Source organism: Puma concolor, chromosome B1 (genome assembly GCF_028749965.1).
Source record: "Puma concolor isolate L17-30 chromosome B1, mPumCon1.1.hap2, whole genome shotgun sequence".
Lineage (NCBI taxonomy): Eukaryota > Metazoa > Chordata > Mammalia > Carnivora > Felidae > Puma > Puma concolor.
The window spans coordinates 167,106,699-167,124,200 of record NC_141670.1 but is presented as its reverse complement, the minus strand read 5'-3'; the positions used below and the strand labels follow the sequence as shown (position 1 = coordinate 167,124,200).

The 17,502-nt window shown below is 44.7% G+C and overlaps 1 protein-coding gene across 5 annotated transcripts in view; it reads right to left on the bottom strand.

The window, feature by feature from the left end:
• Positions 1–16,992, bottom strand: part of CORIN (corin, serine peptidase) — a 256,107-nt gene extending 239,115 nt beyond the window's left edge. Inside the window, exon 1 of one of the 5 annotated variants that reach the window (XM_086705122.1) lies at positions 16,715–16,992. In XM_086705122.1, the coding sequence (XP_086561248.1) occupies positions 16,715–16,786 (72 nt within the window). In that variant the 5' untranslated portion in view covers positions 16,787–16,992. Of the gene's footprint in view, positions 1–16,206; positions 16,681–16,714 lie in introns of those variants that run through there. The other 4 variants (XM_086705120.1, XM_086705119.1, XM_086705121.1 and 1 more) reach the window with 4 other exon arrangements.
• Between the last annotated feature and the right edge of the window lie 510 nt (positions 16,993–17,502).

The following is a 17,502-nucleotide window of genomic DNA, read 5'->3' as shown; positions in this document are numbered from 1 at the left end:
ACAGAGAGAGACAGAGCATGAACGGGGGAGGGGCAGAGAGAGAGGGAGACACAGAGTCGGAAACAGGCTCCAGGCTCTGAGCCATCAGCCCAGAGCCCGATGCGGGGCTCGAACTCACGGACCGCGAGATCGTGACCTGGCTGAAGTCGGACGCTTAACCGACTGCGCCACCCAGGCGCCCCCATCCATCATATTTTTAAATACCGTTTTAATGTCTTTACAGTTAGTATTCCCAAGGAATAGACCATTTTAAAAATCAGTTTAGGGGCACCTGGATGGCTTAGTCGGTTAAGCGTCTGACTTCAGCTCAGGTCATGATCTCACGTTCCGTGAGTTCAAGCCCCGTGTCGGGCTCTATGTTGACAGCTCAGAGCCTGGAGCCTGTTCAGATTCTGTGTCTCCCTCTTTCTCTCTCCTGCCCCGCTCTGTCTCTCTCTTCTCAAAAATAAATAAACGTTAAAAAAATTTTTTAATAAATAAATAAATAAATAAATAAAAATCAGTTTATGATTATACCAAAAATAAATAAATAAAATACCTAGGAATAAATTTAGCCAAGTAAGTAAAAGACATATATTCTGAAAACAGTAACACATTGATGAAATAAATTAAAGATGACACAAACAAATGTAAAGATATACCATTCTCATGGATTGGAAGAATTAGTATTGCTAACATGTCCGTACTACCCAAAGCAATTTACAGATTCAGTGCAATCCCTATCAAAAAACCAAGTGCATTTTCACAGAGCTAAAATAATCCTAAAATTTGTAGGGAACCACAAAAGACCTGGAATAGCCACAGCAATCTTGAGAAAGAAGAACAAGGCTGGAGGTATCCCAATCCCAGATTTCAAGATATACTACAAACCTATAGTAATCAAAACAGTATTGTTCTGGCACAAAGACAGATACATAGATCAATGGAACAAATTGGAGAGCCCAGAAATAAGCCCACATTGATATCGTCAATTAATCTATGGCAAAACAGGCAAGAATATACATTAAGAAAAAGTCTTCTCAATAAATGGTGTTGGGAAAATCAGATAGCTACATGCAAAAGAATGAAAGCCACATTCTTAAACCACCTTCTTATACCATACACAGAAGTGAACTAAAAATGAATGAAAGACCTAAATGTGACACCTTAAACCATAAAACTCCTAAAAGAAAACATAGGCAATAATCTCTTTGACATCAGCTTTAACAACATTTTTAAAAATATGTCTCAAAAGCAAAAGCAAAATTAAACTGTTGGGACTACACCAAAATAAAAATGTTTTGCACAGCAAAGGAAACTATCAACAAACCAAAGAGGCAGCCTACAGAAGAGAGAAGATATTTGCAAATGATATATCCAATAAGGGACTAATATCCAAAATATATAAAGAAGTTATACAACTGAATGCCAACCCCCCCCCGCAATAATCCAATTAAAACATGGGCAGAGGACCCGAATACACATTTTTCCAAAGAAGACATACAGATATCCAACAGACACATGAAAAGATGATTGACATCACTAATCATTAGGGAAACGCAAATCAAAACTGCAATAAGATATATCTTATACCTGTAAGAATGGCTAGTATAAAATGACAAGAAATAACAAGTGTTGGTGAGGATGTGGAGAAAAAGGAATCTTTGTGCACTCTTGGTGGGAATATAAATTCATGCAACCCCAGTAGAAAGCAGTATGGAAAAATTAAAAATAGAAATACCATATTATCCAGTAATTCCACTTTGGGGCAATTTCCTAAAGAAAATGAAAACACTAATTTGAAAAGAAAAATGAACCTCTATGTTTATTGCAGCATTATTTATAACAGCCAAAATATGGAAGCAACTCAAGTGTCTGTCAATAGATGAGTGGATAAAAAAGATGTGGTGCATATAAAAAAGAATAAAGATCTTGCTATCTGTGACAACATGGATGGATCTAGAGGCTATTATGCTAAGTGAAATAAGTCAGACAGAGAAGACCGATGCCATATGATTTCACTTATATGTGGAATCTAAAAAACAAAACAAATGAACAAACGGACTTAAATACAGAGCACAAACTGGTGGTTACCAGAAGGGAGGTGGATGGGGGTGGATGGGCAAATAGGTGAAAGGGAAATTTTTAAAAATGATAATATAGTATTTTGCAAAGAATAACATCTGTTAACTCTCCTGAGGTTTTTTTTTTTTTTTTTTTTTTTTGCCAGTGCCAAAGTTTTCTACACCTTGAGACAAAACCAAATGTATAAATGATAAGTGTTTTAAAATGCATAGTATGTATCTACTGGATGTATCTAATTTGCTTATGAGAAGGCAAGCTCCTGAATCCAAATTAAGAGACTAAACTAATATGAAAAAGATATCTTTCAATGTTTAATAATTGCATAAACTTGGTGCATTGACTCTTATCTTCTACAAAAAAAATTAAAAATATGATTGTGAACTAAGTGATTATAAATAATCCTGTTTTCATATGAAGAAGTTAGAAGAAATTCTCCTTTTGGAAATATAAGATTAAATTGCGTATTAACAGTATACTTTTTGTTTACTGCTTTCCAAAAAAAATAAATAAATAGGTTGCCATGATTATAAATAAACTTAGTGTAGAGACAAACATAAAAAGTTTTAAAATCTCTTAAAATTATCAAATGAAACTCATTTACCTTTTTCTCCTTTTTTAAAAATTCAAAACAACCACCTATTTATAGAAAAGGTAGAAGTACAAAACAACGATTTTTCTGAACCATTTCATAGGTTGCTAACCAGATGCCCTATCACTCTGGAACACGTTAGTGGGTATTTCTTACAAACAAGGACATTCTCCTACATAACCACAGTACAACCATCAAAACTAGAACATTGCTACCATCTAGTTCTCAGAATTTGCTCGTTTTGCCAATAGTCTCAATAATACCCCTTACACCCAAAAAGTCTAATTTAGAATCAGATATTACACTTAGCTTTTGTTTTGTTTTGTTTTTGAGAGAGAACAATCAGGAGAGGGACAAACAGAGAGAAAATCTGACTGACTGAACCACCCAGGTGCCCCAGTTTTTTCATGTTTCTTTGGTCTCCTTCAGTCTTCCTTTGACTTCCATGACTTTGACACTTTGGGGAATTACAGACCAGTTATTCTGTGGGATGTTTAGCTGTGGTTTAGGATTAAATTTAGATATCTGTAGCAGAAATATCACAAGTGGGGTGCCTGGGTGGCTCAGTCGGTTAAGCATCAGACTCTTGATTTCCGCTCAGGTCAAGATCTCACAGTTTGCAGGATGGAGCCTGTGTCAGGCTCTGTGCTGACAGCATGGAGCCTGCTTGGGATTCTCTCTCTCCCTCTCGCTCTGCTCCTCTCCTGCTCCCTCCCTCTCTTTCTCTCTCTCTCAAAATAAATAAAAATAAACTTAAAAAAAAAAAAGAAATATCACAAAAGTGATACTATATTCTTCTCATGGGAATCCCATCAATGTATTTCTCTACTGGTACAATTACATCAATCACATGGTGTGTGCCACGCCTCCCTGCTAGAATATTACCCCCCTCCTCCCCATCTCATTTGTGTAATCAAGAAGCATTTTGTGGTGAGGTATTGAAATTATGAAACTATCTCATCCCTTCATATTTTCAGTTTATTCTTTTATTGACATGTGCATGAACTCTTGGTTTCCTATTTTATTGAATGGTTTAGAATCTGTTACCACCATTATTTATTTCATGCTAAATTGCCCCCCCATTTGGTCAGTGGGAGCCACGTCAGTCTGCTTTCAGTGTCCTTTTAACATGCACCCATCATTCTTTGAGCCCTTCCTTGCTTTCTGGAACAAGATGTTTTAGCCTCTTTTCTTGCTTCACCCTTGGAATCAATCATTTCTCCAAGAACCTTGGTTCCTTTTGGTAACAAATGGTATTTTAAACCTAGCTCTGGCTGTCCCTTGGAACTCACAGGGTGTGCTCATCACTCTTAGGTTGTTGCTGTGCCCAGTCTCTTTCAGCAGACAGAGCTAGAGGGGAAAATGTATTTATACGGCATGTGCACTCGTGTATCCACATATCCACACACATTACTTCTATATTTATCTAATTTTATATGTTGAAACATACATTTACACAAGTATCTCCAATTCCAATCCCATATCACAGGGTTCTAGATTTAGCTTTCTGCCTCTCTCTGTCTTTAACTCCTTTTTCCAATAGCAAGAATGTGTCTTATTCTTAATATGTGTAATTATTTGATCAGTCCTGCAGTCTACAAGGAGTGTCCCGGCCCCATGTCGTATGGATGCCATGCTCACATTGTCCAAGCTCTGATGCCCTGCCTCGGCTGCCCCAACGCTTGGACCTTCATCCCACTCGAGCTCTGACCCTCAACCCACGCCAACCCCACACAGGCCCTCCTTTCCCCTACACCCCACAGGGCACCCCTCCACAGCCAGGTCTTGGGCACTGCACTGCCCCTCCTGGGACCAGAGAGCTTGCTTTTCTCTACCCATAAAACAGATTCAGGACTTGATCACTAAGGGGCAAGAAAAGGGAGATCCAAACAAAGGTCTGAAATCTACAGGGGGCAATCAGGTTCTTCCTCTGTTCACTGGCTTCTCACTGAAACATACACAAAAGAGGAATAAAAGGACAAGATCTAGATCCTCCAACCTTCTCCCCTACCTGTCAGTCAGGAGGTCGTGAGTGTATGCATTGTGTGTGTCCCGTTTTATGCTCCAGCAGCCAGACCACCACCGAAGCTCTGTGTTCACTGCTTCCTACCCGACCTGACCAATTTCCCAGCCACAGGGCAGAACATCCAACACTCCATAAAGGAGGGAAAGGCCAAATTGGATAATTTATTACATTTTTCCTTTGTCTTTGAGAAATGTGAGTGGAGAAACAACAAACTTTTTAAAAAGAAAAGCCTGGTTTTAAAAATTAAAAAAGCAATAAACAATTTAAAGAAATTTTGTTTTAATTACAAATTTGTTCTAATAAAAATTATAGTAGCTATCCCATGAGTTTTGCTTACTTCCATTAGGGGGAATAAATAATTTTTCTGGAACGAAGATATTTTTTCACCTGTTGGGAAAACTCTCTTCAAGGAAGAAAGGGAGAGAGTTGCCTGCTTTTAGGAGTTTCTGACACAAAATGATTGGAGAATATTATTAGTTAGGAATATTTATCCCTTATCTAGGGAGAATTTTTGTTTCTCTTACTGACATTGAGCTGATAGAGGTAAAGTCAAAACAATCTAGATGAAAGGGTCAGTGCGATCAGGAGGGAGCCGAGCAGGCAAGCTGAGGTGGTCACAGGATGATGCAGTCTGCTGACCTTGACACATAAATCAGCTCTCACAGGTCCTTCCAAGGGTCCACTTGACTTTCTCACCAAGGACACCTTCGGAAAGGCTCACCTCTATTTTAATTTCAGAGTGGGAAGCTCAGCTTTATTCTTTTTTTTTTTTTTTAATGTTTATTTATTTTGAGAGAGACAAAGTGTCAGCGGGGGGGAGGGGCAGAGAGAGAGGGAGACACAGAATTTGAAGCAGGCTCCAGGCTCTGAGCTGTCAGCACAGAGCCTGATGTGGGGCTCAAACTCATGAACCGTGAGATCATGACTTGAGTGGAAGGCGGCGCTTAACCAACTGAGCCACCCAGGTGCCCCTCAGCTTTATTCTTATGCAGAAGAAGGCAGCATAAAAATCACCACAAGCCAGGTTGAGGACCATAGTTACCAAGTCTAGAATTTACATTAAACACACACACACACACACACACACACACACACACACACACACATATCAGAAGAGAGGGAGCTAGTCTCTAAAATTTGCCCTAACTCTTCTACACAATGACACTGGGCTTCAGTCATTCTTGGCTTAATTCTTCTACCTGCCCCCTTGCCCAGAACTAGTCACCTGGAGGGAGCAGCTGGGTGAGAGCTTTGTGGGGCCTCCCCAGGGCTATTTTTAACCTCGTATTTTCTGCTTATAGCCTTTCCACTGGGGCAGCCCCAGGGCTGGGCGATTCACTCCAGCTGGGAAATCTGAGAAGTTAGCTCAGGCCTGTGTGGCAAAGGAGGTATTTTTGGCTGAGACTTGGGGATGTCAGGATTGTCATCTACTTTTTACCTCAGGGAGGGAGACACAAAAGAGCCACGCAAGACGAGGGATTCCGACTCTGAGGTTCCTTAGCAACAGCCGCCACGGAGCTTATTGTTGGAAGAAGATTCCGTGTCTACTCTGGTGGGGGTTGGGCAGGCCGGCCTGGGGGCCTTCCCAGCAATAGTGCTGCACCCTCCCCTGGAAGCCAGGCCTGGGACGTCCTCCTGCAGGCAGAGTATTCCCAGGGGCTCTCCCAGAGCCCATCTACTCACCTCTGCAGCCCACCTGCCGTATCTGCATCACCTGGAACTTGTTGGCATTGCAAATCCCGGGGCCCCACCCCAGATCTACTACATTGGAAATTGTGGCAGTGGGACCCAGCGACCCAGGTTATATCAGGCCCTCTGGGTGATTCCCATGCTGTTGAGAAGCAGTGGTCCAATCACATTCATTAACATTCAGAGATAAAAGGTCATAAGAGTAAACCTTCAGGGGCGCCTGGGTGCTCAGTCGGTTAAGCGCCACCTTCCACTCAGGTCATGATCTCGCGGTCCGTGAGTTCGAGGCCCGCATCAGGCTCTGTGCTGACAGCTCGGAGCCTGGAGCCTGTTTTAGATTCTGTGTCTCCCTCTCTCTGACCCTCCCCCAGGCATGCTCTGTCTCTCTCTGTCTCAAAAATAAATAAACGTTAAAAAAATAAAAATAAAAAAAGAGTAAACCTTTACCCATACCAAATCCACATGGCAGTACATTTTTGCAAACTAAGAGACATTAATTCTTTGTACATTTTTAGATGTAGGAAAACATTGAGCGAATGGTAGAGAGAGCTAGTAACTTTTTTTGAACACCTTTTTTCCTCCTGTGTACTGTATACCCTAATGTGAAAAACCTCTCTCCGCTGTTCATTCTCAAGGACAATGACAAGACATCAACTGAGTTTTGCCATCAAGGGCTGCAACCGAGTCAGAGTCAGAAACAGACCCCACTGCTCGGGGAGAATGGCCATGACGCATGCCAACCCTAAGAATGAATGACTGTGCATAGGTACCCTAGACTGGGCCGCGATGAAGCCAATAATTCTAATTGTGTAAGGTGATGTAGCCATTCTCAAAGTGGTCTTAGAAATGATGTTACTGTTAGGCTACTAGTAAGGAATTCGTTTCCTATGGCTGCTGTAACAAACTACCACAGTGGCTTACAACAACACAAACTTATTTCCCTATAAATCTGGAGGTCGGAAGTCTGCAATCAGTTTCACTGGGCCAAAGTCAAGGTGTTATCAGAGCCACTTGCTATGGAAGGCTCTCGGGGGAGAATCTGTTTCCTTGCCTTTTTCAGCTTTTAGTGGCTCCCTGTCTGTAGGGCATGGCTGGTAGGCCTTCCTGCATCTTTAAAGCACCTCTCTCCAATCTCCACATCCACCATCTCATTGCTTCCTCTTCTGATGGACCCTCCTGTCCAAGAACTTGTTGATTACAGCAGGTCCTCCCAGATAATCCAGGATAATCTCCCCATCTCAGAATCTTAATGAATCACATCTGCAAAGTCCCTGGTGCCATATAAGGTGATATTCACAGATCCCAGGGATTAAGACGTGGATGGGGGGGGGCACTATTCAACCTATCATACTCCATATGGTTCTATACTATCCAAACACTAGCCCCTAGCCACATGTGGTTATTGAGCATTTGAAATGTGACCCATCTGAATTGGGATGTGCTGTAAGAGTATTGAAATTTGAAGGCTTGTTATAAACAAAAAGTAATATAGGGGCGCCTGGTTGGCTCAGTCAGTTGAGCATCTGACTCTTGGTGTGGGCTCAGGTCATGATCCCAGAGGTGTGGGATCAAGCCTGGCATCAGGTGCTGCACAGAACTTGGAGCATGCTTAAGATTCTCTCTCTCTCTCTCTCTCTCTCTCTCTTTCCCTGCCCCACTCAAAAAAAAAAAAAAAAAGGAATAGATTTCATTAATAATTTTTATATTGATTCCATGTTAAAATTATAAAATTCCAGATACAGTGAGTTAAATAAAATACATTATTAAAATTAATCTGTTTCTTTTTGCTTTTTCAAATGTAGCTACTAGGGGTGCCTGGGTGGCGCAGTCGGTTAAACGTCCGACTTCAGCCAGGTCACGATCTCGCGGTCCGTGAGTTCGAGCCCCGCGTCGGGCTCTGGGCTGATGGCTCAGAGCCTGGAGCCTGTTTCCGATTCTGTGTCTCCCTCTCTCTCTGCCCCTCCCCCATTCACGCTCTGTCTCTCTCTGTCCCAAAAATAAATAAACGTTGAAAAAAAAAAATTTAAAAAAAAAAATGTAGCTACTAGACAGTTTTAAATTACACATGTGGCCGACATTGTATTTCTAAGGGACAGTGCTGCTATAGACCGCAAAGGAAGGAAGGTAGTGGTAAATTGCAATTGCTTTATTTTTGTCATACTCATACTTAGAAGGGAGCCCAGATGTAGAGAGCAACATTTCTTCTTTCAACCTTCTCTAGGAAGAGCAACTGAACACAGAATTGAGATTTCAAATCAAGACGGATATCATCTAGGGACATGCACAACAGTAACTAAAAAACAGTAACTGAAAAAAATATATATATCTATATATTTAGGTATGTGTAGAGACATATATATCTCTAGCAACTTGTGTTCTTACAAAGCACCTCCACAAAGCATTATTTCACTGAATCCTCCATCATAATCCTGTGAGAGGGACCTTGTTCCCATTTTTCAGAGAAAGAAACTGAGCCTAAGGAAAACGTACTTGCTGGAGGCACAACCAGCTCCTAAGTGACGAGCAAGAGTCTGACCCAGGTCTGCAAGCATGAGCACCCAGGGCTGCCCTGAGCCTATTTCCAGGCTTGGGTTGAACAGTTTAATCAGGTTCACTCTACTTCCTGAGTTATTTTACAACCAAGCTTCCTAACTTTCAGGGATCCAACAATTCTTCCTTTTTTCAAAAAAAAAAAAAATTATTCCTTTTTGCTACTCTGAACACTTTATTATTATTATTATTATTATTATTATTATTATTATTATTTCTTAACTGAATACAGAGGGGTGCATGTCCTACCTAGCCATTTAAGGAAGATGATTTTTCTCCTGTGTCAAACTGCTCCTCAGCTACACCCAGAGGCACACCTGGCTCCCAACTTGGTCCCGGGTTGTCTGTTGGAAGACCCCAACACCCAAGACTGTCTCGCCCCACTTTCCACCACCCGCAAGCCACATGCATTGGTGAAATGCTCAGCTCTGACTTCTGGCCAGAAAAGATATCCCAGACAGATTGGAACTCTGGTGATCGGATTTCCCTGATCAGTCTTCCTTGGGGTTGAACAGGCAATTCTGCACTTTGGCAGATGGTCACCATAAGAAGAATCAGCAAAAAGAGCCACAAAGAGGGAAGCAGACGTTAAGATCTGCTAGGATGCTTCTTCCCCAGACAGCACTTCTCAAAGGTTGGAAAGAGAGGAAGGAAAGAAAAAAAAAATGGTACAATGTGCTGCTCATTTTCTCTGCCACATTAACACTTCAGCTTTTAGACAGAGAAAGCTTGGAGAGCATCTAGTCCAACTACCTCATTTTACACATGAGGACGCCAGGATCAGATTAAGTGACTTCTGTAAAGTCTCAGAGCAACTTAGTATCAGATGAAGACTAGAATGCCCATTTGCGATTTCCTGTTTTTGTTCAACTTGGACCAAAATTGTTCTGAATGATCACAGAGAAATACATGAAGTAAACTCAGGGAGCATCTTGCTTTCAGGATGAGGCTCTGAAATGGGCACACAAAGGTGAAAATCGTGGGCAGTCAAAATAATCCTTGAAAGTCCTTAGGAGAAGTGCCACACTGGAGACCAATATAACTTCCGTAAACAAATTCCACGTGCTCAGCTTTTCCAGAGATGGAGCAAGCTCGTCAGTTTAGCACCAGATTAATGAACTGGCTTGAGGTCAGAGGACAAGAAGGCACAGAATCACATGTAGACCTGCAACACGAACACATAGAAAGGCACCAGTGTTCCGACACTAACAGTAGACCCCCTTCTCGTATCTCGGGTTCTCATTCCAGGGCACTAGGTAGAATGACCAGCAATGTGATTCATACTACTTAAACAGCTAGCTCTCTTCCTTGCACTCTTGATAAAGTGCCATTGCTTGGTTGAAAACTAAAGCTCCCGAGGCGCATGAATCTTTGTGTTCTGTTCACTGGTGTATCCCAATGCCTAGTACTGTGCCTGGCATACAAGTGTTTGTTGAGCAAATGGATGGATCTACTCCTCCTTCTGTCCACGCTGTGTGGCTGGATTCTCATAAGCTGAAGCAATTTGGGTCTAGCACAAGACTCTTAACCTCTCAGGGTATTATAGCCAGAAAAATTCACATGGAACTGTTCATAGAGATTTTTCACCCCCCCCCGTGGGGTTCAGGGACCCCCCAATCAAGATTTCCTGGTGCTACTGTGACACTTTAGCAGAATGACCTTCATGGCTTTGGAGGTGCACTTTCATAGCTGCACAAAGACCTTTCTTTAAAAGTCTCCCAACTGCTGGAAATAAAAGGTGCCCTTCAGCCAAAAGGCTCCCAGAGGTGCCAGGCTAAGCACAGCTAGTGGCACCAAAACGTTCTTCACCACCCACCCCAATATTTTCTGCCCACTCCTAAGCCAGACCTTTGGCTGCCTGGCCTTTCTCCACAGATGTCCTCCTGAGCTGCTGACAGAGTTTCAACATCGATATTGAATGGCAAGATGGATCACCTACAGGACCACCCTGGATCCCCATTGAGCACTGAAATGTCGCTTGTCACCACCAGCTCTGATGGCTTGGATGTGTAGAAATGTACTGCAGGAGAATATTCAAACAGCTGCTGTAAGGTGAGCTAATGGAGGCAACTGCCAGCAGGCTGAGAGGAAAACATAATTTATGGGCACCCTTCAGCAGAGCTCAGAGCTGAGCAAACACCCCTGCAGAAAGGCTCATGGATGAGGCGGGCAGACAAGCTAGTGCTCTCGGACCACAGTGGCTCCACCTGAGCCAAGAGATATTAGAGGCCAGGGACAGGGCTGGGAACAGTGACAGGCTCAGGAAGGGGCTGTGGACAGCACACATAACCTCCCAACCCGTGTGGTGATTCTTTGTAAGAATAACAAACGCTGTGGACTGTATTTGGAACAAAGCAGATCCAGCAAAGTCCAGAAACAAAATCAACCTCTAGGGAGTTGGGAATCCAGGCAGGGAAAAGATTGTCTATCTATGCTTCTGTGCTGGCTAGAATAGTGTCCCCCAAAACTCACGTCCACTGGAAACTCAGAATGTGAGCTTACTTAGAAATAGGGTCTTTACACCATAGGTTAGCTAACTTGGATTTAAATAATTAAAAAGAATACGAGGAAAGAAAGAAAGAAAGAAAGAAAGAAAGAAAGAAAGAAAGAAAGAAAGAAAGAAAGAAAGGAAGGAAGGAAGGAAGGAAGGAAGGAAGGAAGGAAGAAAGAAAGAAAGAAAGAAAGAAAGAAAGAAAGAAAGAAAGAAAGAAAGAGGGGCGCCTGGGTGGCGCAGTCGGTTAAGCGTCCGACTTCAACCAGGTCACGATCTCACGGTCCGTGAGTTCGAGCCCCGCGTCGGGCTCTGGGCTGATGGCTCAGAGCCTGGAGCCTGTTTCCGATTCTGTGTCTCCCTCTCTCTCTGCCCCTCGCCCGTTCATGCTCTGTCTCTCTCTGTCCCAAAAATAAATAAACGTTGAAAAAAAAAATTTAAAAAAAAAGAAAGAAAGAAAGAAAGAAAGAAAGAAAGAAAGAAAGAAAGAAAGAAAGAAAGAAAGTCCATCTTTGTAATTAGTTAGGGTGAGGTCATACTGGATTAGGGTTAGCCCTTAATCAAATATAACCAGTGTTTTTATAATAAGAGAAAAGATGGCACAAGAACAGACTCTCAGGTCAATGGAACAGAATAGAGAACCCAGAAATGGACCCACAAACATATGGCCAACTAATCTTTGACAAAGCAGGAAAGAACATCCAATGGAATAAAGACAGTCTCTTCAGCAAGTGGTGCTGGGAAAACTGGACAGCGACATGCAGAAGAATGAACCTGGACCACTTTCTTACACCATACACAATAACAAACTCAAAATGGATGAAAGACCTCAATGTAAGACAGGAAGCCATCAAAATCCTCGAGGATACAGCAGGCACAAACCTCTTTGATCTTGGCCGCAGCAACTTCTTACTCAACACGTCTCCGGAGGCAAGGAAAACAAAAGCAAAAATGAACTATTAGGACTTCATCATAATAAAAAGCTTCTGCACAGCAAAGGAAACAATCAGCAAAACTAAAAGGCAACTGAAAGAATTGGAGAAGATATTTGCAAATGACATATCAGATGAAGGGTTAGTATCCAAAATCTATAAAGAACTTATCAAACTCAACACCCAAAAAACAAATAATCCAGTGAAGAAATGGACAAAAGACATGAATAGACACTTCTCCAGAGAAGATATCCAGATGGCCAACCGCCGCATGAAAAAGTGTTCAACATCACTCATCATCAGGGAAATACAAATCAAAACCACAATGAGATACCACCTCACACCTGTCAGAATGGCTAACATTAACAACTCAGGCAACAACAGATGTTGGCGAGGACGCGGAGAAAGAGGATCTCTTTTGCATTATTGGTGGGAATGCAAGCTGGTGCAGCCACTCTGGAAAACCATATGGAGGTTCCTCAAAAAACTAAAAATAGAACTACCCTATGACCCAGCAATTGCACTACTAGGCATTTATCCAAGGGATACAGGTGTGCTGTTTCAAAGGGACACATGCACCCCCATGTTTATAGCAGCACTATCAACAATAGCCAAAGTATGGAAAGAGCCCAAATGTCCATTGATGGATGAATGGATAAAGAAGATGTGGTATATACACACACACACACACACACACACACACAATGGAGTATTACTCGGCAATCAAAAAGAATGAAATCTTGCCATTTGCAACTACGTGGATGGAACTGGAGGGTATTATGCTAAGCAAAATTAGTCAGTCAGAGAAAGACAAAAAGCATTTGACTTCTCTCATATGAGGACTTTAAGAGACAAAACAGATGAACATAAGGGAAGGGAAACAAAAATAATATAAAAACAGGGAGGGGGCCAAAACATAAGAGACTCTTAAATATGGAGAACAAACAGAGGGTTACTAGAGGGGTTGTGGGAGGGGGGATGGGCTAAATGGGTAAGGGGCATTAAGGAATCTACTCCTGAAATCACTGTTGCACTATATGCTAACTAACTTGTATGTAAATTAAAAAAAAAAAAAAAGAGGAAAGAACATGGAGACACAGGGAAGAAGGACTATGGAGGTGGAGCCTGGGGTGATACAGCTATGAGCCAAGGATTGCCAACAGCCACCAGAAGCTAGGATGAGGGGAGGAAGGATTCTTCTCTAGAACTTTCAAGGGACATGGCCCTGCTGACATCTTGATTTTGGAACAGTGAGCGAATACATTTCTATTGTGTTAAGCCACCCAGTTTGTGGTTATTTGTTACAGAGCCCTTGGAAACCAACTCAGCATCTATCTGTCCTGGCTAGTTCCAAATACACCTCTGTACAGTCGTTCATTCACAAATAATTAATAAGTACCCACTATGTACCAGGCGCTCTTCTAGCAATGAATGCAAACACAGAAAAATCTCTGCCTTCTCAGCGTAGGAGGACACAGAAAATAATCAGAATAAAGAAGTAAAATATGGTCTGTCAAAGGGTAGTGAGTTCAGGAAGGGGTCCTACAGAATAAGGCAGAGGTATTAGTTTCAAATCTAAATAAATCGAACACTCCCAGTAAATTTCGATGCAAACATTGAACCTAGTATTCTAGAACTGTCATTCGTGTAAAAAAATGGTACAACATGGGAGGGCATAAGGGAGAGAGAAGAGCGTTCCTCTATTATGTCAGAGTTTCTGCTCTAAAACTAGGAAAACCATCAGCCATAAGGCTCATTGTGAAGGGAAAAGAATACATTAGCAAAAACCATCAAGGCTGAGAGGGGATGCCCAAGGACTTTGTGGCTAATTCACACTTGTTGGTTGATTTATAAAGGAGTCTAGCCATTTACCATTCAACAAGTGCCCCGTGTCAAAGACCTCAACAAAACAGAAGTGATTTAGCTATACAAAACCACTCTTTGGGAAGAAAAGAAGCAAAAGGAGGCAACTGAACAGAAAAACTGTATCATCCAAGAGCCTCATTAAATTATCACTCAAGTAAAAGAAAGCTCAAGAGAACATTCCACATTGAAGATGTTCTATCAACATAATACGGTAGCCACTAGTCACGTGGGATTAGTGAACACTTGAAAAATGTCTGGTGAGACTGAAGAATGGAATTTTTCATTTGATTTAATTTTGATGAATTTAAATAATGACACTAATTAAATAACAATGTGTGACCAGCAGCTACTCTATTGGAGAGCACGGCTTTAGAATCACAGAAGCCTGGCTGTGCAGAAAAGCCTGGCAGACTCATTGGATCTGAGATGGGACCAGCTCTGTAAGTAAAAACAGGTTAGGGAGACTTCATAGAATGTACAACTATCATGGATAGTCTTTCCGGGACATATTTATTTCCTTAATCCTCACAGCATTCTTATAAATGGCCAACAGTATCATCTCCATTTGCTGGATCCAGGTCGAACATCAAGGTTCAACAGGAGTATCTGACTTGCCCAGGGCTTTGTAACTTTCAAGGGGTAGAGCCAGAGATTTGAACTTAGACACCAAAACCCATACTCTACTCTCCAAGGCACCCCAGCTAACAGCACCTTTCACCCTTGTGGTTTTTTTTCCATCCCTACCCTCGATAAACAGTCTCAAACACAAAAGCATGTATGTGTGTGCACTTTGCATGTCCGGGTAGATTTTGTGGAACAGGTTAAGTCTGGAGGTTGCTTGAGCGCTTCCTGCGGATCGAGTGTTCTGTACTGGTCAGTATTCCTTTAGCCAAGAAGCCCCATTTTCCGCTTGGCCAGGCAAAGTGGAATGCCTAAAACAGTGATGGGGCAAACGGGATGCATGGGTGCAATTCTCCTCATGCTCTCCGGGTCATGCCAAAAAATTAACGTTTTGCAGCATCTTTAATTTCAACACCGCCAGCTAAAGTGTGTGTTCTTGGATAATGATCCCGCCTTCGTCAGTACATCCTGAACTTGGCTCCCTTTCTGGTAGCAGTCGGGCATTCCTTCGCAGAGTTCTGTTTCCACCAGCAAACCACTCTACAAAGACAAAAACCTAAAAACTACAAATGTGTACCCAGAAGCCGTCGGAGGCTTAGCCAAGAATTGATCTTTGTCGCGCATTGTTCTCAGAGGTTCCCCGCGGGAGGAAAGCTCCACTTTCTGAACTGCGAGGACAGCTTCCCTGGGAATGCCCAGCCCGGCCGCTTTCCTGTCGGGCTCGCAGCTCCGAGCGCCAGGGGCTCGGTCTGGGATTGACCGGCAGTGCTAAAAGCGCCTACACCGCCATCCACCGGCCCCAAGCTGGTGGCACCGGGGGTGGGGCGCCCGCCACGGGAGCTGGGGCAGAGTCCCCACAGGATCCGACACGACACCACCCTCCTCCCGCCCGCCTAGCCCTCTGTCCCCGCTCGCACAGAGCGGTCACTGGTCCCCGACTCCGTGCAGCCGGCACCGCCTGGCAGTGAGCGGATTCTGCGACCCTCCTGACCCCGAAAAAGAAGGGCGGTCGCAAATCAGACCCTGTTCCTGGGGGCGCAGGCCAGTGCGAGCCGTCTGTGACGCCCTTCCCTCCCTTCCGTCTCCCGAAGTAGGGGCGGCGCGGTCCCTTCCCAAGACAGGATCGGAGCCCGCCAAACCCAGAGCAGCTCCGAGCCTGAGCCCCCCGGAGGCCGGCGCCCGTTGTGTCCAGGCGGACTTGCGCCAGAGACAGTCGGCGCGCAGGGGACGCGGGAGCTCGCGGCACGCTGCAAGCGGGGCCGGTTCTGGGATAAGCCAACGCTCAGAATGGGCCGGCTGTCCGCGGGGGGAGCGAGCGCGAGCCCCGGCTCTGCGAGGGACGGAGACCGAGGGGCGCGCAGTCGGAAAGCAGGCTTACGTCTGGGGCCGCCCGGGCTGCTGCGCAGTGCTTCCGGGGCCGGGGCGTCCCGGGCGTCCGCGGCGCTGGCGCAGAGGGGAAGCCGGGGATCCCCGAGGGGCTCGTGCCGACGGCTCCTGCTGCCGCCTCCCCCGGCGGCCATGCGCCGCCCAGTCCACTTGCCGCGTGCAGGGCGCCCGGCCGAGGAGGGACTCTGCGGGAGACGTGCCGACGCCCCTGCCGAGGAGAGCGGGGTCTCCGGACCGACCCGACTCGGACGTTGAAGGAAAGTCTGCTCATGACCTTGCGAGGGTCGCGGACTCTGGGCGACCCGTGGAGGATCGTGCGCCCCGAGGACTGGTTGCTGGGAGCTCAACGCCGCCGGGCAAGCCGGAGCTCACCGACGGCGGGGGAGGAAGGTGGCACCGAGGGGAGGAGGACGCAGGGGAAGGAGGGGTCGACCCCGAATTCATCTGCACTGAGAGGTCATCCGACCTGTTTGCGGGCAAGCGCAGTTCGTGGATCTTACCTGCTCCGGGGCTCCGGCTGGGCGGTAGCGCTCTTCCCGAGCCAGGGCTGGGGACTGTTTCCTGGAGCACATGACTCGCTTTTTCCTGTGCCCACTCTTAACCTGGTCGCTTTTCTTTCCCCGTTGTGCCCTTTGGGGGTGGGGGGGTGGGGGAGCGTACTACGGACGACTTGCTCCTCACTCAGGAAGAGACAAGTTGAACTTCAAGGGACAGGGGCCCCACATTTTGTCTGCTCCACAGATCCCACCCGCGGACCACTCCCTCCCTTCACTGCCGTCTCTGGGTCCCACCCATACGAGCCCTTAAGGACAGATCCTCCGCAACCCCACCTCTTTCGCATTCAAAGAAGTTACTCTTCAGGGGCAGAGGGGGAGGCCAAGCAGACTGCTGGCTCCCCACCCCCCAGACTTACACCCCGCGAGGACGGCAAGAAAAGAAGACCTGAAATTTTGGGCCCTGGGAGACAGAACAGTTGGGAGCAAGAGTTACTTCTCGGCGCCCCAAAATCTCCTTACCACATCCTACACCATTTTCTTTTAGCCAGAGCTTAGGCAAGTAAAAATCGAAATAACTGCGGGCACTGTCAATAAAAGGCCAACTTTGTTTTCTCAAAAAAAGATGTAACGTTTTGAAGGCGAGCATTATTTGCATTAGACAAATAGAAACTTGCCTCCTGTTACATATTTGGTGAAGAAACTGCTTTTGCAAAACTGCCTGAGACTTTGCTGAGCTTTGCAGGCATGTGGGGGAACCTCAGGCTGCTTCCCTAATAAGCCCAGGTGGCAAT